We start from the raw sequence: 25448 nt of genomic DNA, 5'->3' as shown, positions 1-25448 counted from the left end.
ATCGTCAACACAAGCAGAAATTTTTTTTAATCATTCAAATAGGATGCTTAGTTTCCTCAAAAACTTTCATTTTCTGCACATTTAGCTCCGTATCTCGGAAACGGCTGGACCTGCCTTCGCCAAAAGCTAATTACCACTTCTCCCTATCATTACAAAACGAATGTTCTTTGAATCATTTAAATTGATTGATCCGTTCTCTTAAAAACTGACATTTTTAGCATTTTTTGCTCCATACCTCCGAAGCCGCTAGATTTGCCTTTGCCTAAAACTAATAAGCATATCTTCCTAATAATAGGAATCGATTGCTTTTTGAATTTTTTAAAATCATTTTATCCGTACGCCTGAAATCGTCGACGAAAAATTATCTCTACACATAGACACATACATCCATTTTTCTGAGTGTATACCAAAATGTTAAAAATTTTCATTTTCGATTTTTGGTTCATTACATAACTTGCCCTACTGAAAGTTGATAAACTAAATTTTAATAAACTAAATTTGAAAAATTCTCATTTTTTAAATAATTATGAAATAAAAAAATAATACAAATACAATAAAAAAGGATACAATAAGGATATTTCTAAAACTATTATGTTTTAATATCTTGAGATTGCGATACGAGCATTGACATTAAGTCTTTATTTTGAGCTTTTTTCAAAGTATGTTTACCAAATATTTCAATTTATTCACACGGATTCTGAAGAAAATTAACAAATTATCTTGAAAGCGCGAAATGAAGCTAATTCATATAACTATAATAATAACTACTATAATAAATATTGTATAACTAAGTTACTTTGCAATATCCTAAATTAGCTATATAAATAACAATTAAATAAATTAACAATAAAACATAACAATTATGCAGTGAAAATTCCTGTATAGACGAGATAGTTACAAAGTGTACTATAGTAGAAGTTAGAACATACATATTCAGAGGAATCATAAAATCTACTGACTTCACTTTAAGTGAATTAATAATAACACTATAGAATTTATTATTACTTAGATGACCTATGGATAATTAATTAAACAGATAATGCCAAGGCCGTCGATTGTGTTCCAGTGAATTAAGTAAAGTTTATAAACAATTCACTGAATAATGATCATATTTTATAAGATCTTCTTATAGGCAAGGAACAAAGAATCCATTTGACTTTTAGTAATTATACTTTTCTAAAAACCAAATAATGACCCATGACACGTATCAAACAAACATCTATCAACCTATGTTCAGAAAAATTTTCCGTTGATTCCTAATTATAGAATTATATTTTTATTATTTATCTAAAACTAGTCATCTGTACCTTCTTTAATCCATAGACGAAGTGAAAATTCTTATACTAAATTTTAAAGGAATTTTCCGAAATAAAAGCTACATTATTTAATTAATGCAAAATACAATTTTTAGGAGCACATTCATTACAACGATTACACAGTATATAACCTTGATCTGCTTTTTCGTCAGTAATATTTTACTCAATTCACTATTTTCTTATTGTTTATACCTTTAGGAAAAATTTACCAATTGGTTTTTATTACCCCACCCAACTACTGAATCTAACTCGAAAGCAATAATACATCTAATAAAAAAATTTAATAACGTATACTTGAAAATTATATTTATATATCATAACAAAAGTACAATAAAAGAGCTCACAATAAAAAAAAAACTACTAACGATTTTTTTTGCTATAAATATTATTTCATGGCCACTTATCTCCTGATAACAAAATCGTAAGAATTGAGATGATGGCTTCTAGTTACATATTTTGCTTTCTACTTGAAAATAGTATTGTTAAAAAACTGTATACTTCTCTTGTTTTCGAAGTAATGGTGCAAAACCTTTTTACCCGACTATAATAATTATACGACTTTTCGTGGAAACTTTATTAACTGATAATATTTTAGTAAAAAAGTTTTAAAAGATTCAAGGTATTTCGCAGAATTTAATCACACATAATTTTACATTTCACTTCATGTTTTCGCAGTTAAAATTTCACTTTGATACTGAAAACTTTAAAAAGAACATAAGAAATTTAATGATTATATGTTAACAATTTTAGGCAATGGTAATGATTCTTTTTCATGAATGGCTACAATTTAACAAATTCAGCATCTATTTGTTGTAAAATGGAACTAGTACTAAATTCATGTTTTGTTTGGAAGATAGAATGTTTGCGAGCTGAATCAGCAGACAAGCAATATAAAACAATAGATTCCGACCATCCAATGCTGTTTACATAATTGTATTAGAAATACATGTATTTGTGTCTATGACATTTTCTAGAAGTCTTTGAAGCACATAATTTAATTACAAACTACACATAGGGGTATACAACGATGCACAATGTGTCAAAAATAGTACGAAATGCATATTGTATGCAAGTCTCTTACGTGATGAATGTGACGTAAAAATGTAAAAATAGATTTTTCTGAACAATTGGGGATTTTGGTAAACTTTGTCGTATATTTTATCATAAACTTTGTCGTATATTTATTATTTTGTTTTCTGTATTTTACTAAATCAGATAATCCAAATTTTAAATTTAAAACCTGTGAAAACTTGTGAAAATTAAAATAAATACCGTATTTGTGTTTTGCCATTTGATCTATTTCATTTGATATGTCATTTTGCTATAGCAACTTTTTATTAGACGTTATAAATTATGCTATTTTTAAGTATGCATAAATATTATAGATACATATAATAATTTATTAAAATATTTTGTAAGCAACAACAGACTAACAACAAGGTTTTTAGTTTAAATGTTTGCGTCAGAGTTTTACATAGATTTTTTGTTCAGCAAATAGCTTTATATAATAGAAGCTTACTAGCCTACCCGTATGTATTTTTGTGTCTGCTTTTTTATCTGTCAACCATTCGTGCAGACTACTAGACTATTTTTCTGTTTACTTATTTGCCTGCCTAGAGGCTTACACGGCCACCTGTTTATCTGTTTACCTGTTAATCTGTTTACCTACCAACCTGTCTACCTGTCTACCGCGCTATATGTTCACCTTTCTTTATGTTCACCTGCTTATATGTTCGCTTTTTTATCTACCTACCTGTCTCCTTGTATACTAATTTTTGTGTATCATTTTACCTGATTTATTTTAGTTTGCCTTAAGGCATTTTGTCTTAAGAAAAGTTGCACAAACATCTCAATATTTGTAAATAATCGACTTACCCAATAAGAAGTCAATATATTTAATAGAGTTAATTTTCAATAAAAATGTTAAAAAAATGACAAATAATTACAAAAATGCAGATTATCCGATCTTTATCAAAAACTTGAAGACTTTAATGAGATTTGGTTATATATTTTACAAAATGAAAAATAATGTTTTATACTAATTTTTTTATTTTTTGTTATTATATTTTTAACAGCAATCAGAACCTTACGTCCTACGAGCTGTTGGGCTGAAGCTTCTCCATACTTCGTATTTTTTAGATGGTAACCCAATGGTCAATCTATCCATATTTGATGATTTTTGTTATTAGAAATTATCTAATAGGGCTGACCTTTTATTGGTGCAGCAATGCCGGGTAAGGGCTATTTTCACTTGGAAACATATTGCTATCTATATTTCCAAGTGAAAATCGCTGTTATTGCTGCCTGACAACAGGCTGCTCGAAGTGGGTATCGAACCCGGGACCTCTGATTCAGGTTCCGTCGCTCTTAACCGCTTACCTAGGGGCGAGCCCTTTATACTAAATAAATAAATTATTTTTTTATGATAATAATAAATATCATAGTACTACATTTACTTCACAAATCATGAACGATAAGCACATATATCCATTAATGGATGCACTCATTTTCTATTATATATATCAAGTGCACCTTTAACTCGTTCTAGAGAATATTTTTCTTGGAACCGTTATGTTGAAAATAACGAGATATAGAAGGTTTATGAATTTCATGCATTTATTCTAGAAGCACATCTTATTATTCAAGATAAGCCTGGAGCAATCGTTCGGCTTCTACGTTCATCTATTGTTCTCAAAATTTTTATTTCTTCACCAATTAAAATGAAAAGGTAAACTGAATCTTTTCAGAATTTTTCTAAGAAACTTCGTATCGTAGGAGAGAAAGCAAACTTTTATACAAAACCATAGAAATGGCCTACCAGATATTTTTTTTTCCTTGTACATATATAAGGTAGAGCGGAGCTCTAAGTCCACTTTGAATTAGAGTAATTATATTGTGAAAACCAAACTAGTTGTATGACAACAAATAGCACATATCAAACAAACAACTATCTGACTATGTTTAGTAAAACTTCAAGCTAATTCATCCACCATTGTAGGAATGTGTTTTTGATTGCTGTTTTTTTAAATTTGTCACCTGGTTTCTTTTACCCTATAGGTGGGGTAAAATCGGATGGGCAAAGGTTATAAAAAAAGGTTGATTCTAACTTGAAATTAACAATAAATATTATAAAACAATGAAACAATGTACACTTAAAAATATTAAGAGTCTTGTGAACCAAAAAAACTAACAATGAAAACAAACTTTTGTTATGGATTTTTAAACATTGCCATTTATTATCTCCGTTAGCATCCTCGTAAGAATCAAGGTCATAGCTGGTTATACATCTTTTTCCCTCTACTTTCAAATATTGTTGTTAATTCTTAACTTTACTTGTTTTTGAGATATTGGTGCTGGGCCTTTTTACCCGCGGACGACCCCTCTCTACCCTTGTATAAAATCAGAATATTTTATTTTTAGTATTTACTTTAACAATAATTTTGCTATTTGGAAATATTATCAATCCAAAGAAAATACCTAATGCATAATGTGGTCTCGTTAAACAAACCATGGATTCTATACAGCTTCGAAGCAAAATATTTACAAAGGATTACAAATGTGTACAAGAAAATTATTTCAAGCCAATATTAACTCAATGTACACAAATATAAACCGCAGTTGTTAATTATTTAACACAATATTGATTAACTACGACTAATTTATTTAGTAAGATCGATTTCTCGCGAATCCAAGTAAAATATATAACTTATAACAAAGTAAAAGAGATAATTAACAGATATATAATTTTCAAGAATTTATAAATGTTATAATAAAAAACATAGTCTCTACGGATAAAAAAATAAATATATTTTACTAATAAGCATTCATACATGTACACTCTTATTATTCATATCTAGCAAATAAATTTATCAATATGATTAAATTTACAAACTTGCTAGAAAGCCAACTTAATGCAGCAGAATTAAAATACACAATGAATTACTTAAGTTTATATATAAACATGTGAATTCTAATATTTATTTTTCTAAGCACATTAATTTTTGATAGATAGTCAGCTTTATTTTTTTTTCATAAATAAATTTAATTTAAATAACTTTGACAAACATTTCTAGAATAGGTAAAAAATGTATGCATTAATGAATAGTGCTGATTAATAATTTATTTTATGAAATTAGGAAGTAACTAATTATTATTCTTATTATGCATAATTAATCTATTAAATATAGAACGTATAACATATCAAAACCTTGGATTAAATCTACAAATCAACAAATCTACAAATCTACAAATCAAAATACAGATAAAATATATTTCTCAACTTCAAGCTAATGTAATTATTATATCCATTCCAGTGGATACACCAGTTTCTGTCTTTTATACAAAGCCAAGAATTATATATCAATATTAGCCACATATTACTGACGATTTCAATAAAAATATGCGAGTACATACCTTTTATTTGATTTATCAATATTTCCAATCTTACATAATTGAATATATGATGTTATCTAATCGACCTCGGAAATTTTTCGTAATTGTTTTAGATGGAAATAAATATAAACCTTAATGGACTTGAATTTAATTTTTATTATTTGTATTTGTAGGGTAAATGTGTCACATGGTCGTATAAATATTCTATTTGGACTCTCAAAAATAATTAAGATTGACGTGGCGATATAGTATGCTTCGATATATTTAGGATTGTATTTATATTTACAATTTATACATATTACATATATATATATATATATATATATATATATATATATATATATGCAGTGGTGTTGTGCTAATATTTTTTTTGCCGGAACGCTGAAAATTAAAATCCGGTTCATAAACCGGTTCAAAAAAATTGATATATTTCGATAAGAACTCACAAATCTAATATATTGACTTCTTATATAATTAACTTTATTATATACAGCTAGTCTATACATTAAATTAATTATATTTATTGTCGTATTATTTGTATTTATTAATACTTACAGGTATTTATTATGAGATAAAAGTACTCAAGATTTATTACAATTCTTTATAAGACTTAACCTAATAATATGATAGATAACCTATTTACCTATCATACTATACTATATTATTATCAATCATACCGTGAGATACCTATACCGTCATTAACTTATTATATACCTATATACTTTTTATTTCTTATAAATATTACTGTCTAATTTATATATTTACCTATATTAAATAAGTTTACGTTACGTCCTATGTATTATCTCTACCTATCTATTGTCTATACCGGGAATTGAACCCGGGACATCCGCGTGGCGGTCGCGCACCTTAACCACTACCCTATCGGGTACCCCCATTAATAATATAATATGGGACGCACTGTTGTTTCCGCGGATCATTTTCTAATTAATTAGGTAATTAATATTAAGGTGGCGCGACGACACGCGAAAAAAGACGGTTGATTGTAGCGTTACAGTGGTGTAGTGGTTAAGGTCGTCGCGTGCCACGCGGCGGACCCGGGTTCGAATCTCGGTAGGATATAAAGTAGATATAGGTTAGGTGTATTCGGTATACAATGTAGGGATTTGAGAGTATGAGATGAAATATAGCGTATGGTATAGATGTAGGGCGTGTAGTATAGAATGCAACGTATAGGCATACGTAAGGCTATAAAAATACACGAATAGGAACCTATGATGTAGGTGTTAGCGTATAAGAAATGCGAATGAATATAAGATTTAATTTATAAATATTATTTTTTTAATAAGAATTTTTATCTCGGTATTAAATATCTAAAATACCCAAAATATCCGTTAAGGCATCGATTACACCTTACTGCTGCCGTTATCACTTCATAGAAAATTAATTACTGCACTTTTAAACGATTGTGTGCACTGTGCGACAATAGACATAGAATTATAAATTTTATTAAATGTTTGAGTAACTTGTGCGATCTGATTTTCTTAAGATGTTCTTAGTCTCGCAACTGAATTCTAAAAATTCTACCGCTGTCTGGAAGGGATTGCAATTTATAAATATACAGACTAATACATACAGAATTTGGAATTTTTCTATAATCCGTAATATTGAGAAAGTATGCATTAGTCCTAAAAAGGGATGCTTATTTACCTAAGCTATGGAAATATATATGGAAAAATTATATGATTTGCACATGCATCTTGTGCTCACTTAAACTAAACAATGATCATAAAATATTTAACGAATTTTTAACAGTATTTGCAAATTACATTCAAATCACCCAAAGCAAATGGATTTCTCTTCGGGGCGTGCGCCCCACGTTGGGAATCACTAGTCTAGGAGTACAATTTTTTAATCTACTACCAGGTTAATCAATAATTGAGTGATCATCAATTCCACAGCACCTTCATCAGATTTTTAAAAGATCAAAGTTTCTATGAATATGCATACAAATCTCAAATTGTAGGCCGAAATTTAGACAATAAGTCTATTGAAATATCAGGGTAACTATTTTGCTATAAATTGTCAACTAATTTACCAATAAATAAATGTCAATAAAACAATGATTAATTACCAATAAATGTTGGATTGTAAAAATTTACAAGCGATCGAACGGCTTATATTTTTGCCTTAGATGGCAAAAAATTCATCCAATTATTAAAATATTACATTTTTTTGCAGTTCTTATGCTTTTGTATTTATAGAATTGCTTTTTTGCTACAATCAATTTCCATTATATGAATGTCTTAAATTATTTATTTTACTCGATTAACGCCCGCTATGTCCGAAACAAGTCCAACTTATATCTGAAATAATCGGGCATCAGACACTTTTCGGTCTTAAAGTAACATATGTGAAATTTGAAATACACTACTGTATTGTAATTAATATTTCAGTTCATACACTTCAATTTGTAACTGAATTAAAAACGACTTTGATAAAACCAGTGGTGCTGTGCTAATATTTTTTGTCGGAACGCTAAAATTTAAAAACTGGTTCATAAACCGGTTCAAAAACCGGTTCTCATGTTTTTTCCGGTTCCATTCGACAAGGAAAAAAACAAAAATTATTACAAAACCCATTGTGTGCACATATATGTATGTTTATTACAATAATAAGAACATTTAATAAAAATTAGTTGAATAATAATTTATAAAATTTACTTATTAAATCATTTTCTGTATGTAGCGATTTTTTTATATTTTTTCTTGCCGGTACGCGTTCCTTCCCTAAATTGATTTGCTGATTATATATATATATATATATATATATATATATATATATATATATATGTATATATATATATGTTCATGCAATGCAATATGATTGTTCGGATCGAATATAATACGTGTTTTTGGTAATATACCAAATAGTCATGTAGTAGCACATATTATATTTATAGTATAACTCATAATATTGTTTATTTCTTTACTCATTTTATAAGTATAATGGAAAATAGAAAAAATATATTCAAAAAATATTAATTCTGTACGTTTAAACACTAAATATGTAAAAAAAACAGCACACAAACAAAACATTACAAATTTAAGTCGGAATTTAAAATCAAAAAACAATTTTATGAGCCAAAATGCATAATCATTTTATATATACTAGGCAGAAAATATCCTAGGTATGATATGTAAAATCCTTTTTCGGAAAAAAAATGCCGATTATTATGAAACTTTTTGACGATATATATCATGGCTTTATAAAATATACTAAAATATTACGGCTCTACAACAAACGATTTAATTTTAAAAATTCATCAAAGTTTGAAAAAATATGTTTGTGTTAAAGTTTGCTTTTGTAATGTGATAAGTTAATCAAGTCAATTAGAAATGGTTTTGGAATTAGCAAAAAAGTAAATGAACAGTCTACAAAACTTCTCTAATTTTGTAAAAAATGTTACCATTTATTTAAATCATTAATTAATGTCTAGAACTAAAAAAAATATTTTGACGTTGTTCATAAAAAAACTAAACTACATACAACTAAGCAGTCCTACGAAAATTGGTTGAATTATATTATTCAATTTTGGAACAATAAGCTACAATTTTAGGATATACAAACACACGTGTCTGTGCACTATAATTAATATAATCACAGATAATTTAAACGATTCAAATTAGAATGATTAGATTTATTTGAAAGCAAAAACTTGATTTTTGAAATAAATGAAAATATTTTCTAAATATCTGAACTCAATTTCGGTTGATTAAGTCAATTATTACACTTATCGGAAAGTTTTTGAAATTTGCCTTAAGGAATTCTTCCAATTTACATCTTACATCATTAATAACAAATTTAAACATTCTCATCAATGTAACATTCTTGAAATTTTTTTCTATCACAATATATGTTACAACTGCTAAATAGTATAACATCTAGTAACATTAATGAACGATAACATAAATATAAATAAAATAGAGTACAAAATAAAGGATTGTATTTTCATTAAAATTATATCCGTATTAATATGATTTAATATAAAATAAAAGCAAATAATAATAATAATAAAATTAATTAATGAAATAAATAAAATAAGTGAATAATAAAAATAATACTAGAAAAACAATAAGTGACAAATAATAATAAATATAACTATATAACAATATTAGAAATAATAAGATAATAATAATAAGATAATAATATAATAATAATATTATTATAATTGTTGAATGTTAAATTATTTATTATAAAAATTCTGGTAAAAATGAACTCATTAATTCCTGAAGTCGGTGTATTTTGTAATTCATTGTATGGTATAAGTAGTTTTTTCTTGTCTAAAAATAAAATGGAATAAATATCAAGTAAAATATATTTACTACATATATACCTTTTCGCCGTAGCTGTAATTCTAGTTTGTATTCATGTATGCCCTCCCTTTAATAAAAGTTAAATAATAACTGTTGCTCAGCAGCCGTGTGAAACTCACGCGTGAAGTTCAAACTTTGTTTGGAAATAATTTTACGTTGTGAATAACTATTTGCATATTTTTATGTGCATGAATACATTTCCTGATAATTTCCTACGTGTTGACATTTTTATATCATATTATATAACAATTTTGTTATGAATTATATTAGATGCTTACTTTTGGTATAAAATATTTCGCTATTTTACAAAATAATATATTGTATTATAATAATAAATATAATAAATATAAAAATAAATAAATGGTTAAATATGAATATAATGCATTTCATAAGCTACATGAATTTCAGTCTACATAAATTCAGTTACGTTAATATAATTGTGGACCAACAATATTTGATTTTGTCTTATATTTTGTAAATAATTTTGAATCAAAGTTAACGAAATATTGATTACAAGTGATAGAAAATGACCCTTAAGTATAATAAAGTAAACCATTACAAAATGATTAATAATAATATATGAAAAATATATTAAATATCGTTTTGTGTAACATGTCATAGCAATATCTTCAACCAAATGCAGCATTACTAAAATATGAACGTAGTTATCAATACATTATTATTTTAATTAAATTTCTGGAGAATATTAACAGTTAATAATAAAACAAATGCAAAATAAGTACTTATTAATTATATTATTAAGTTTTTATAATTTAATGTAAGAATGTATTCTACTTTAGCAGAGGCAATATTAGACAAGAGTCATGGTTAAAGTAAATTTCAGTAAGTCGTTTTATTACTTGTAGAAAAACTACTTATTAAAATAGTATTGCAAGAAATTTTAAGTCAATTCCAATTAAAAAGAAATTAGTTGCCAATAAATTAAATTATCTACAACCACCATATAAAAAAGTAAATAAAATAGGCATGTAAAATATGTCGAATTTTAGTGAATTTATATGTGAACCATGCCGATCTCGAAGAGTTTAATATCAAATAACAAAAAATATTGTAGCAAAGGATACTGATATATTACTAAAATAAATTGATCATATAAAGTTAGAATTTACCACTGATTATAATTATACTTGTGCGTCATGTAATTTATAGTAAATAATTAAAATCAGTTTTTACCTGGTTTTTCGTATTTAGCTATTTAAATAGACTTTATATACCAGACAATTATTCTAAGAATCATACTGCGTTAATAATTTTTTATGAATAAATTAGCTATATAAAATACTAAATAAGCAATAATTATAATTATCATTTTCAAAAATTATTAAAACAAAATTAGAATGAGTAGAATGTTTTCACTAAAATCTTAAATATTTATTAGACTAGTTTAAGAATTTAAAAAGGATGAATATAAGAAAAAAAATATATGTACGGAGGCACGGTCAAAAGTAGCACTGTAAATATTAGAGCACTCAGAGTATCATTTTCTTAAAACTAACATTTTTTAGAATATCAGTTTTGTAAATTTAACTAGTAGGGTGCATGGCATCGTTCCTTAAAGCAAATTGCTGAAACTTTCCGTACCGTAATCAAAAATCTTGGGACGAAACCCAAAAAAAATTACACAAAATGTATACAGATTATTAAAATCTCTTTAAAATATCTGATAATTTGATGTGCATATGTCCAATAAACATTTTTGACCGCCAAATAACATTTTTAACATATTTTTATAGAGAGTCCATAACCGCTGGACCTGCCTTCCCAAAAATTTAATCAGTTCTTCATCTTGTCAATACAAGCAAATCTTTTTTGAATCTGACGCATCGTTCTCCTAAAAACTGAGTTACCGTTTTTGGCATTTTTGCTCCGTATATTTGGAATGGCTAGAGCTGCCTTCGCCAAAAACTAATTAGCACGTGTCCTTATCAATGCGAATCGAATGTTTTTTTAATTATTCAAATTGGTTGAACGGTGTTCCCAAAATTGTCGACAAAAATTTGTATCCGCACATACACCCACACAAACACACACACATACATACATTTTTTCTAAGGTATGCCAAAATGTTCAAAAACCTTTGAAGCGTAAAGATATATAAAAATTTTAATTTTCGATTGCGATTACTATAACTTACCCTGCGGGAAGTTAAAAATTATCATATGCAATAATGATGTTATCCTGAGTGATGGGTTTCAAAAACCAACTTGATCAGGAAGATGTGATCAGATTCGAAAAATATGATTATAGAAACGATTGACCTGCTAAACTAATTATCGAATGATAACTGTAATAATCTGCATCTGTCAATGCGTATTTCATCATATTGTTTTGTGAGAAAAATATCATATTATATTTTATTTTTTAGCCTTTAGCCTTACGTATGGGCTTAGATACAAGTACGCCGACCACATTGTGGAAGGACCGAGCTTTGGTCGAAATGAATGCTGCAGTTTTACACAGTTTTCAACAAAGTGGTGTAACAATTGTAGACCATCATACTGCATCAGATAGTTTTATGAAACATTGCGAAAATGAACAACGTCTAAGGTCAGTAATAACCCAACACTAACTGCATTGAAATTTTAAAATATCCATTGCAAATTATCAAAAAATGCAATATTATTAGCAAAAATATTAAAATACGTTTTATCAATTTTATAATTGAAATAATTAATCAATATTCAATATTGGGTGGAATTTTAAGTTCTAGTAAAAATTTATTTATTTTTAGATCGGGTTGTCCAGCAGATTGGGTATGGATTGTTCCACCGATGTCTGGATCTGTGACACCAGTATTTCATCAGGAAATGGCCCTGTATTTCTTGAGCCCTTCTTATGAATATCAAGTAAGGAATTTAAAAAATTTAAGTACTATGCTGTAATAGCAGAAGTTCAAATTTTTGAATGGTTTATTATTAAAAAATGATAAAAGTTGTTGAACCATTATACGAGAATTGGTACGATGGTAATAAATTTAAGTGCATGGTTTCATATATAATTTATCAAAAATGTAAATACTTTATTTCACATGATTGACTTGTAAATTGGTCCAGAAAATAATTATCAAAAAGTGGCAATAAGTAATTATGCACTTACATATCATAAACTTCACCTAATTTTTAAGGGCGAATGCACTGATTTTGACAGAATGACCATCACCAATCGGATAAAATTTTTATATATTATAGAATATTTTATTATTATTATAAAAGTTTAAGTAAATTTTACAAAAATTATCATATAAAAGAGATTGCTATATTGTCAAAATATACTTGTTAGAACTAATTAAAATTCATATTTTAGAAAAAGTTTATTAATTTAACACATATCTGCCCATGTAGTAATATTTTGTTAACTAATTTAATTACTTCCATAAATAGATAAATATTGGTTAGGCTAATATACCGATAACTATACTATATTTTAGAATATACTGGATAAAAATGATTAAATTTTTTAGAAATGCATAACTCAAGTATTACTGAAATAAATAAAAATTTATCAAGTGTGACTCTGGCACAAACTACTTGCAAAATTGATAATGCGCAAGCATAAAAATTACCGATAATTAGAGTATGAAAGGGAACCCGAAATTCATCAATCAGCCATGGCATACTGATCTTATCAATAAATAATAAGAGGCCAATTCTTGTATAAAACAGCTATGTTATATTATTACATGACGTGGTAGTCACAAACTCTCAAAAAGCTATGTCTTTGCTATTCGATCGAAAGTTTTAGACAACATTAACTTTTAACACCTAACCTTCAAATGGCACAAACTTAAAATTTTAGGATAATAAATAATAAAATATAAGACAACAGAATGTTGCATTTATGATAACATATATGTGAAGTCAAGCTAATGTTATATCCAGTGGTGTTGTCGAGCCGGAACGCGCCGGAACGTCGTTCCGGCAAATCATTTTTGAGCCGGAACGCGTTCCGGCAAGAAAAATATAAAAACATCGCTACATACAGAAAATGATTTAATAAGTAAATTTTATACGTTATTATTCAACTAATTTTTATTAAATGTTATTATTGTAATAAACATACATATATGTGCACGAAATGGGTTTTGTAATAATTTTTGTTTCTTTCCTTTTTGAACGGAACTGGAAAAACATGAAAATCGGTTTTAGAACCGGTTTTTAAATTTTAGCGTTCCGGCAAAAAAATATTAGCACAAAACCACTGGTTTTATCAAAGTCGTTTTTAATTTAGTAACAAATTGAGGTGTATGAACTTCTTATAGAAAAAATAATATTTATAAATTAAATCTTACATTCATTCGCATTTCTTATACGCTAACATCTACATCATAGGTTTCTATTCATGTATTTTTATAGCCTTACGTGTGCCTATACGTTGCATTCTATACTACACGCCTTACATCTATACCATACGCCGGTATATTTCATTATATACTCTCAAATCCCTACATTGTATACCGAATACACCTAACCTATATCTACTATATATCCTATTACCTATAATTTCCCTTACACGCTACATTAACCCTACCGAGATTCGAACCCGGGTCCGCCGCGTGGCACGCGACTACCTTATCCACTACACCACCGTAACGCTACAATCAACCGTCTTTTTTCGCGTGTCGTCGCGCCACCTTAGTATTAATTACCTAATTAATTAGAAAATGACCCGCGGAAACAACAGTGCGTCCCATATTATATTATTAGTGGGGGTACCCGATAGGGTAGTGGTTAAGGTGCGCGACTTCCACGCGGAGGTCCCGGGTTCAATTCCCGGTATAGGCAATAGATAGGTAGAGATAATACATAGGGCGTAAGGTTAAACCTATGTAATATAGGTGAATATATAAAGTAAGAAGTAAAAGGTCTGTAGGTATAAGTTAATGACGGTATAGGTATCTCACGGTATGATAGATAATAGATATCTATATATGATATACAATAATATATAATAGTATAGTATGATAGGTAATAGATTATCTATCATATTACTAAGATAAGTCTTATAAAGTATTGTAATAAATCTTGAGTACGTTTATATCATAATAAATACATGTAGGTATTAATGAATACAAATAATACCAGAATAAATATGATTAATGTCATTGAAGAATATAAATTATGTACTCAATGATTCCCTCATACTTGTACAATTTAATGTATAGACTAGCTGTGTATAATAGAGTTAATTATATAAAAAGTCAATATATTAGATTTGTGAGTTCTTATCGAAATATATCAAATTTTTTGAACCGGTTTATGAACCGGATTTTAAATTTTAGCGTTCCGGCAAAAAAAATATTAGCACAACACCACTGGTTATATCTGATATTTGTGCCATTTGGAGGTGAGGTTTTAGAAGTTAATATTATGTAAGACGCTCTAACTGATAGCAAAGACAACTCATGCAATTTTTCGGGAAGAGACTGGTAACATAACATAGCTATTTTATCCAAGAATTGGTTCCTAAAGCTCTTGGTAATTCGAAGATAATAAAATAATTCTTGTTTTATAATCTTTTTATAACTTACCATATGCACTATGATATAGATGGTTAAAATGAGTTATTATATGTACTTGCTAAAAATCATTTAAATTTTTGAGTATATTTAAAAAAATACAAAACTTAAGTTTTGTTGAAATATATGCTCATATAAATAAAATTGTTATTTTTTCTACTCAGTATAATTACTTAAATATGATTTATTTATTTAATTACACTAAGTAACTAATTAATTAATAGTGATGCTATGACACGAATGTATTAAAATATAATTAAAATTCTTATAATATGTTTTTAAAAATGCATAGTTAAAGGTTTACTGAAATAATTGCTTAACTGTTTACTTTCAGGAAGCAGCCTGGAAAACTCACGTCTGGAAAAAAGGACGCGAAGGACGAGGCACGAGACCCAGTAGAAAATTTCATTTCAAACAAATTGCGAGGTAAAGCCTCTATTTCATTATTTATTTTCATTCTGGCAGTGTATATTATTATCCTTGTCAATGCTAATCCTGCAACCATCTATCTGTGTAAATATGCACGTAGGAATGAATGAATCGTGTTATTTCTACTGATCTACCCTTCATTATTGCTAATAACATTTTATGAAGTCTTTTTATGTGGTTTTCCAGCACACCCGGCTGTAATTTTTTTATGTGGATTTCTAATACATTACGTTGCCTTTTTTGATAATGTTTCTTCTTGGTTCAAGATTTTTTGTTTCCTTACCATGATTAATTATTGTTTACGTTTATCTGTTGTATAACAAACGATGTTTGGTTTTTTGTTACGTTTTGTTTAGCATGCTAAAACACGCGTTAATTGTAAGATGATACTCTCGATCAGTGGCAATAAAAGTTTGGGTCGCAAGAAATAAAATCAATTATGTGGAAATAAATAAATGTAATTAGTTTTATTACACGAAGATCTTTGGAGTTTTAGCACTATAAACTAGCAAGAATTAAAACTGATAAAAAATAGCACTTAAAAATAATAACAAGTTGGGAATGGCATTGTGCCTTAAAGTAAATTACTGGAACTTCCCGTACCGTAATTCATAATTTTTAAAAGCTCTAAAAAACTTTGATAACCTTGAAAAAAATAGATTGTTAAAAACTGAAATTTTTGAAAAATATTGACTATTGTGAGAAATTTAATTTGTTTTTATATTTAGATTTTTGTTGATTATTTTTTCAAATCAATCATACTGCGGAGCTGTTTTAGAGACAGAATCTTGAAGCGCGTAAGCCCCGCGATGCAGTCTTTACGATTAAATATTGTAAATCTTAGTAAACCTTTTAAAATTTGTACTCATTATTTCAATCTCTGTAAAATATCTGATAATTTGATGCGCATATAACTAAATGTAATAATCATTTTTCAAAAAAATTAATCAGATAGGGTAGGGCAGGGCTAGTTGTGCAAATTTTTACTTAAGCGGATGTAGCTTCTCAATGAAAAGTCTCAATAAGCTGCTTAATGGATTTGTTGTTTATCGCTAAACAAAAGTGTTAATACTATTTTTAGTAATAAGTAAAATTTAAAAGCTACAGCTGTTTAAATGCAAAAAGTCAAGTCATAGGTTCAATGTCGATTAGTGATGAAATAAAGTTTTTAATAACCAGTTCTATATTTATAGTCTTTATTGACAGAGAAAACAAAACTTATAGTAATTTGCTTTGAATAATTAACAAAAAGTAGAATCAACAAAACAATATCATATCTTAGGAATTATTTTACCATTATATTCAGTATATTTGTTTAAAATCATTATTTCTTTATATTATCACCCATAGACTTAGCTTAAATCTGAAAAATAATAATTAATTTCTGGAAGTTAATGGTAATCGTCTTAGTGACAGTACAAGTTTAGCAACTATGCTCAACTAACCCCAACTCGAAATTTCAAAATAAAAGTGAGTTTATAAAAAAAACGTGAAAATTAAACCCAGAATTTCTGTGCATATTAAAAGTAATATAATTATATGGAAGAATAACACTTACCTGATTAAATGTTATTTTTTAAATATTTTTCCCAAACCTCTATCTTTCCGCCATATAATGCCTAAACGGACGGTGAATAGTTTTCGAGATATTTTGATTGCTCAACTTGCCCCTATGCTCAACTAGCCCCGCTCTACCCTACTGAATTCAAATCGGACGCTCCGTTTTCAAATTTGAACTACCATTGTTTGCATATTTTGCTCCGTATCACTACATTTCTCAGGTATTATTTCTAATCGCTATTTTGATTATAACATTCATTAATTGAGCGTATTAATTTTTAGTTTTTATCTGATAAATTCGTTGAATAATGATTATTTTAGTACAATACTTAATAGCTACTATGACATATTCTTGCAAATTTATTCGAATATTCGATGCAATTTTTATACCGAAATTGTATTACAATTTGTATATATATAATCACACTGCAAATCTCTTGTATTTTTCTCTCCTATTTTAAATATTCAATTTTCAATTGTTGAAATCAATGATGTAACCATTTTTTTTTTAATTTTTTAATTTGATCTCGCTTTCTCTGAGCATTTAGCCACCTACAACATTTCATTTAATTACATTACATTAATTAATTAATTACATTATATTATTTTTTATATTTTTATAATAAATCTTATACGCCCTATTCTATATTTTAATTCCTAATTATTTTTTTGTCTTCAATTTTCTTCAATTTTGATTTCTTCATTCTCTCTCTACAATTCTTGCTCTTTTATTTCAAATTTCTAATTCTATGCAACTTCTTCCACTCCTCCTTCTATTTTATTTCTTCATTCTTTTTTAATCTTAGCCAGTTTCAATATTTTTTCTTCTTATTCCTACAACTCAGCTATTTCAATTCTGTAATTTCTATTTTTATTTCTATTTTTTATTCAAATTCTACTTAACAAATCCAGTTTTAATTTCAAATTAACTCTATGTATTTAGTCTAGATTTCAAAACTTTTTATCTTGTTTTTTTTTTGTATTATTACTTTTCTAGTTTGATTGTCGCGTAGATTTTCAATTTTCGTTCAATAAATTCAACATATAACCAATATTTTACAACTGTACTTCAAATGCTATCATGTTGTATTATTCCACACTTACTTATAATATTCGATACAATTTTATATTCCCAGGGCCGTTAAATTTACGTCGAAATTGTTTGGGCATGCTTTATCGCGGCGAATCAAGGCGACCGTATTATTCGCCACGGAAACCGGAAAATCGGAAAACTACGCAAGAAAACTTGCTGACATCTTTGGGCATGCGTTCAATGCACAGGTGAGTTCAATTATTTTTAATAAAAGAAAAACTTTCACAATTGTATTTAAACACCTGGTGCGCGATCTAAATTAACTAGAAAGTTTACCTGCGTATACAAAGTTATTTTATATAACTGGTTAAAATTAGATAAGAATAACTAGTTATATAAAATAATTTCTACTTGTTACTATTTCTGGGGTATATTATTTCACATAAAATTACGGCGTGTGAAAATTGTGTTGCAACTAAAATTCTAAATGTTTTCCTTCCGTGGTGTAGTGGTTGAAATAGTGGTCTATTCCCGACCTTCACCACTCAGCTCGAAAGCAAGCAGTAGAATATCAAATTTTCATTTGAGGTTATAGATCTCAAATATAATTTGCGTGTCGTGAACATTGCAGTATCATATATATGCCATCACTATTAGATAGAGTTGCCGGGGACTCGATATAACAGTTTTTTGAATAAAATAATATATCTTGAGTTCCACTAATTATATTTCTACGGAATGAAGATCGATAGATCCTGTAATTATTCTTTTACCGATCCAAGGAAAAATAATTTTTAGACTCATTTTGTTTATTATTTCACATTTAATCAATTTCCAGAAAATGTGCGGTGTTACAGCTTACCTCGTGTTTGGGGCTAGTTGTTACACCCACCGGGTCAAGTAGTAACGACAAAAAACATACAATAATGCATCTGATAATTTATTTTTTACTCGTTTAAATTACCTTGTTTTTAAGTAGGTTAAAACGGAGCTTAAAGGTCCGCAGGTAAAAAGGTCCACCACCGATATCTCCAAAACCAGTAAAGTTTAGAGTTTTTTAACAACAGGATTTGAAAGTAGGGGTAAAAGATGTAAAGCCAGATACCACCTTTAATCTTATGACGTTGCTATTGGGATAAAACGGTAATGTTTAAAAATCCATGACAAAGATATTTTCTTGCGTTTTTATTTGTTTTGATTATGAGCACTGTTATTTAGTTTATGAAGCCCTAATTTTTTATATAACGGTAAGGTTTTAAGTGTTTATGTAACCTTATTTTATTGTGTTATAAGATCTATCGTTAATTTTAAGTTAGATTCGACAGTTTTTTTTTCGTCGTTAATTCGACAATCTCTATGAAAGTTTACACCTGGGTGAGGTGAAAGGGAGCAACAAAGCCTTCACCTTTGCAAAATTGTAAAAAATAAGAAGTAAATTGAGGTAAAATAATTAAGTTAGTCCAACTCTGAATGTCTCTGACGAAATACTAGATCAAAGTTAATTACAGTGTTAGCTCTGTAAAAAATGCGTCCCTATTGGTTTGTAAAAACCTTTTAAAATTAAACATTGGACCTATTTGCTCCCTGGCCGTTTAAATTTACTCTGCCTATAGGATAAAAAGATTACAAATTTTTAAAAAACAGCAAAAAACACATTTTTCGAATGATGCATTTGCTGGGATTTTTACTGAACATAGTCAGATAGTTATTTGACAACATAATTGGTCAAATAAAATATATAACGTCTCCTGTAACATAAATTTTATCATAAATCTATGTAAACTACAATTAATATCATAATACAAATAAGAGACACAGACCTCTTGCAACACAATTTACATGTGCCCACATCATTCCTTTGAAACTGTTTCACTTAAATCTACGAGGTCTGTTCAAAAAGTACCCGGAATTTTCGTTTTTTCAAAAAAATATTTATTTATTCGTCTACATTAATGTGGTCCCCTTCAAAGTAGTCCCCCCCAGATATAATACACTTATGCCAGCGTTTTTTCCAATTTTCGAAGCACCCTTGATATTCACTTTTTGATATGTCCTTGAGCACTCTCAGCGATTTTCTTCAATCGAGGAAAACCGCCGTCCTTTCATGGGTCTCTTCAACTTTGGGAATAGGAAAAAGTCACACGGAGCCATATCTGGTGAATTTTTGCACTTTGCAACACTTTATTTCATTTTTTACGCAAAATTTAATACAAATTCTTTGACTTTTCAATTCTCCATTGTAAAAATCGCCGAGCTCAGAAAAACACGTCGAACCTTAGCGACTACCACAGACAAAGTAAACAGTGAATATAGCTGAAAATTTCATCATACTTTAGGGGCATGTATACCAACACAATAAAAAAAAAATTTTGACAATCAGACACTCCAGACCCGCGAAATTTAATTATTAGTAATTCCGGGTACTTTTTGAACACACCACGTATATATAATTCTTGTATGTTGCAACTAGCCCCAGGGTTTTGTTTCAACTAACCCCAAATGTGATTTTTTTTTTAAATAAATTAAGATAACTAAACAATTAGCTTTCGCAAAAATTGTAACACGTCCAAGTTGGATAAATTGGAAAGAATTTAGATATATCATATTTAAAATTAGTCGATAACAATAACGCAAACCGAAATTTTGTGATAGTACAATTTTATGTTACTTGTCAATAATGAGGCACCTGCACACTTCTGTTTACTGCGTTGGTTTATATATATATATAATATATATACATATATATATATATATATATATATATATTTATTTTTGAATTGTCTTGAATTTGATGTTGATATATATGTTTAATTTGAGTTTAATATTCGGGCGTAACATCAATAAAAATATTTTATTGATGTTACGCCCGAATATTAAACTCAAATTAAACATATATATTATATATATTTGCGTGTATGTGTATGTAATAAAATATATAAGCTTTACTGTAGTTCGTTACCAACTATTAATATGTTACATATTGAAAATATATAAGTTAGTCGCACGCAGAAACATGTGCATTTCTAAACTTTTCAAATTGAAGTAAATTATTTTGTATAACGAAGTAATTTCCAACTTTGGTAATAAATGAATCACATTTCATTACATCGAGAAATCCAGATAATTAAGTTCGAGAACTTGTTGGGAATACTTTATTACAATTTAAAACTATAACTATAATAATGCATCTGTTGATTGCATTCTGTATTACATTACTTATGAAAACATTTATGCTAATAGATGATATATATTCATATATCATGATTTTATACTTAATGTTACTTGTGCGTTATGAAATAATTTCTTATGTATGTCTTTAATCATAATAAGAATAAGCAAGATATTTTTTCATATTTGTGATTGAATTAATTATTGCAATAATTGAGAATTTTAAAATTTCAAATTTGTCTTAAATAATTTAAATAATTACTATATTCTTGCAGGTAGTTCGTATGGATGAGTATGATATAACATCGATTGAACACGAAGGATTATTACTAGTTGTAAGTTCAACATTTGGCAATGGAGATCCACCAGAAAATGGAGAGGTAATCTTATATTATAATTAAAAATATAAATTTTATTAAATTCGTATCGTTATCTTGACAAACAACCTTAATATCTTGTTGAAAGCAGTATTTTTCATAACAATAATAATATTTTATTTAATATTGATCAACATATATTGACATCTCAAATATTTTTTCTCGATGTCAACGATATTCAATACAATGTGACTTATATTTTCTTCCGGATACCAATGGTGTTATTTTTCTCAATTAGAACTTTATTTTATGAACTATATTATATATTCTTATGGTATGTTTTGAGAATTTTTTTTCAATTTACCAAAATTATCTAATGCTTTTTAATCAAAAGTTTCTCTTGCGTTGAAGATGTTACCATAGTAAACAGTTTTAACCTTTACCTGTAATTAATCCGGATTTAATTATATTGGAATAAGGAGTATTGAGTTAAAATTTAGTTTAGTTGAAATGAAGTGAGATCGAACAGAATGTTTTCAATTTTATTATTATTACAACAAAAAAAAAACAATATAAAAAATTATGTCATTTGTAAACTTTTATTTTTATTTAAATAAATTACAATTTGTGTTTTAGAAATAAGGTAGATGAAGTTGATTTTCAAACTTTTCAATTAATATTTTAATTTTCTTCGTCAATGCATTCATGATAAAACGAATTTATTGCAAAATAAAAGTATAAAAATAAATATTTAAATCAATAATCTAACGTAAACGAAATTTTACATGTATTGTAATTTGAAATTTGACGTAATTTTATTTTCAATTCATGAAAGGCGACTTGCAATTGTGATTATATTTGAGCTTTACGACCTCAAGTTTCAATTTAATATAATACTGTTTGATATCGAGTTGGTCAAGGTTGAGAACGAAGCCCAAACTAGTTTAATTTGATAATATATTTATATATATATATATATATATATATATATAGGGGCACAAAGTTCCAATTTTACAAAATAATAGCATTCAACTCATGCAAAATATAAATTTTTTGGGTACAGTTTTTACAGAGATAACACTGTATATAACCTTGATCTGATATTTTGTCAGAGATATCAGCAGAGTTAGAAAAACAATTTATTTAACTTATCTTTTGTAAAATTGCATTTTAGCTTTATTTATAATTTTTCATTGTTAACGCTTTTTTCAGGGTAAAGGTTCAGTTGGTCCTTTTTACTCACCCATATGTTAAAAGTGACTATTGAATCTAACTTAAAATCAACAATACAACATAACTAGTAACTATACTATTAACTAATTAATTAACTATATTATTAACAATATAACTTATAAAACATTTAAATAATGTATACATAAAAACTAAATAAAGGTCTCGTAAACTAAATAACAGTGCTCACAATTAAATTCTAACAACCAAAGAAAGTACTTTGTTATAGATTTTCAAACAGGTTTGTTTATCTGCTGATAGCATCGTTTCTTGATTCAAGTAAAAGGCTGATTAATATTACAAATCTTTTACCCTCTACTTTCAAATATTGTTGTTAACATTTGTTACAATCTTTACTTGTGTTTAAGATATTAGTGGTGGACATTTTATATACATATAAAACCCTCATATATATATATATATATATATATATATATATATATTAACAAAGTCTAATAATCGGGCATAACATCATAAAAAACAATGTTTTTTATTGATGTTATGCCCGATTATTAGACTTTGTTAATACATATGTCAACATCAAATTCAGAATCATACAAAATATATATATATATATATATATATATATATATATATATATTATATTATAATATATATATATATATATATAATTTTATTTTTATTTAATTATATTGAAAGAATGGCAGGGGTATATTCAAAAATAAATCTTATTGCCCTTACATCAGCATGGTCAAATTAAATTTGCGGATGAATAGTAAATCTATTTAAAATAAATCTGTTACAATATTATCAAGCAACACATTCGAAAACAGAATATATAATAAATTTCACTTCTTGCATCGAAATAAAATTACAATAAAACATGGAATTCGATTTTTTCGGATATTCATGAAAAACTCGTTGAAAATGTCAAAATAAATTCTCTTTTGGCTGGAACAAAGGGATATCTATAAGACACTTCATCATTGAAGAACAGTAAAAATATATGTGAAACAACATTGCGAATGCAAATTAGCTACCGACACGGTTGTCTGTCGTAGAATCGCCCTGGAGATTTGAACATGCAGACATGGGGTGTTCACCTAATGTAGGAATGTCAATTTTATAACAAAAATATTTGAAAATTATAAATAAATGGTAAAATTTAACATAACTAGTGGTGTATGGCATCGTGCCTTCAGGCAAATTGCTGGAACTTTTCGTACCGTCATGAAATATTCCAAGAATATCAAATGTTTTCAAATATATTATTATAAATACTGTAACTTTTATATTCGTATTTTATTGACAAAGTATAAAAGCTTATAAATTGGATAAAGACGTTTATATAAGTTTTGAAAAGTAAATTAATAGAACTTAATAAATTAGAATAAAGGATCTTGTCTCATATTTGGAAGATTAAAATTATTTCTTTCTAGTATATAAGTAAGCTTTAAAATTATAGCTAGAATTAAAATTAAATAAAAGTGAAATAAAAATAAAATTTCTACTCCTAAAAACAATATTTCTGTCAATACAAGTAAAGGTTTCTCAAAAAATGCCTGCTTTTGCATACTTAGCTTCATTTCTTCAAAACGGATATACGTGTCTTTGCAAAAAAAACTAATCACAATGTAACCCCATCATTATTAATAGAATGTTTTCTGAATCACCAATCGGTTCTTTCTTGCTCTCAAAATCTCGATTTCTATTTTCTGCACTCTTTACTCCGTAGTCTTTGTCAAAAACTAATCAGCACGTCCCTCCATCAGTAGGAATTGAATGTCATTGGAATTATTCAAATCGGTTGATGTGTGCACCGAAAAAATTAATAACAATATAGCTTTAATATGTTCAATAAATTTATCAATTATTGATTTATAACCCAAGTTAATTCACCTATCTTTTTCTCTAAATTTGGTTTGAACTTTTATTTATGTAATTTTGTTATGAATAACAAAATAATATAATTTTAATATAAATTTAGGCCACTAAGTTCTTGTGAAAATTGATTAGTTCATGATATGTTTGGGATTAAAATCAATGTCTCTACGTTTATATTTATAAGTTAATATTAGTTACACATAATTTTGTTATGACGAGCAAACTAATTCAACAGTTTTGGTGATTTTATAAACACACAGATGCTAAATTATATATGAATTATATCTT

The 25448-nt window shown here is 27.4% G+C and overlaps 1 protein-coding gene across 1 annotated transcript in view; it reads left to right on the top strand.

Moving 5' to 3' along the window:
• LOC113366989 (nitric oxide synthase-like) overlaps positions 1–25448 on the top strand; it is a 107896-nt gene that overhangs the window by 51220 nt on the left and 31228 nt on the right. Inside the window, exons 6-10 of the mRNA XM_026608628.1 lie at positions 12429–12610; positions 12795–12909; positions 15913–16004; positions 18704–18848; positions 22044–22148. Coding sequence (XP_026464413.1) covers positions 12429–12610; positions 12795–12909; positions 15913–16004; positions 18704–18848; positions 22044–22148 — 639 coding nt within the window. The remainder of the gene's footprint in view (positions 1–12428; positions 12611–12794; positions 12910–15912; positions 16005–18703; positions 18849–22043; positions 22149–25448) is intronic.

Source organism: Ctenocephalides felis, unplaced genomic scaffold (genome assembly GCF_003426905.1).
Source record: "Ctenocephalides felis isolate EL2017-DRISC unplaced genomic scaffold, ASM342690v1 CF-g0.4_SCAFFOLD_01170, whole genome shotgun sequence".
NCBI classification, from domain to species: Eukaryota; Metazoa; Arthropoda; class Insecta; order Siphonaptera; family Pulicidae; genus Ctenocephalides; species Ctenocephalides felis.
The sequence above is the reverse complement of the archived record's forward strand: the minus strand, read 5'-3'. Positions and strand labels throughout refer to the sequence as shown.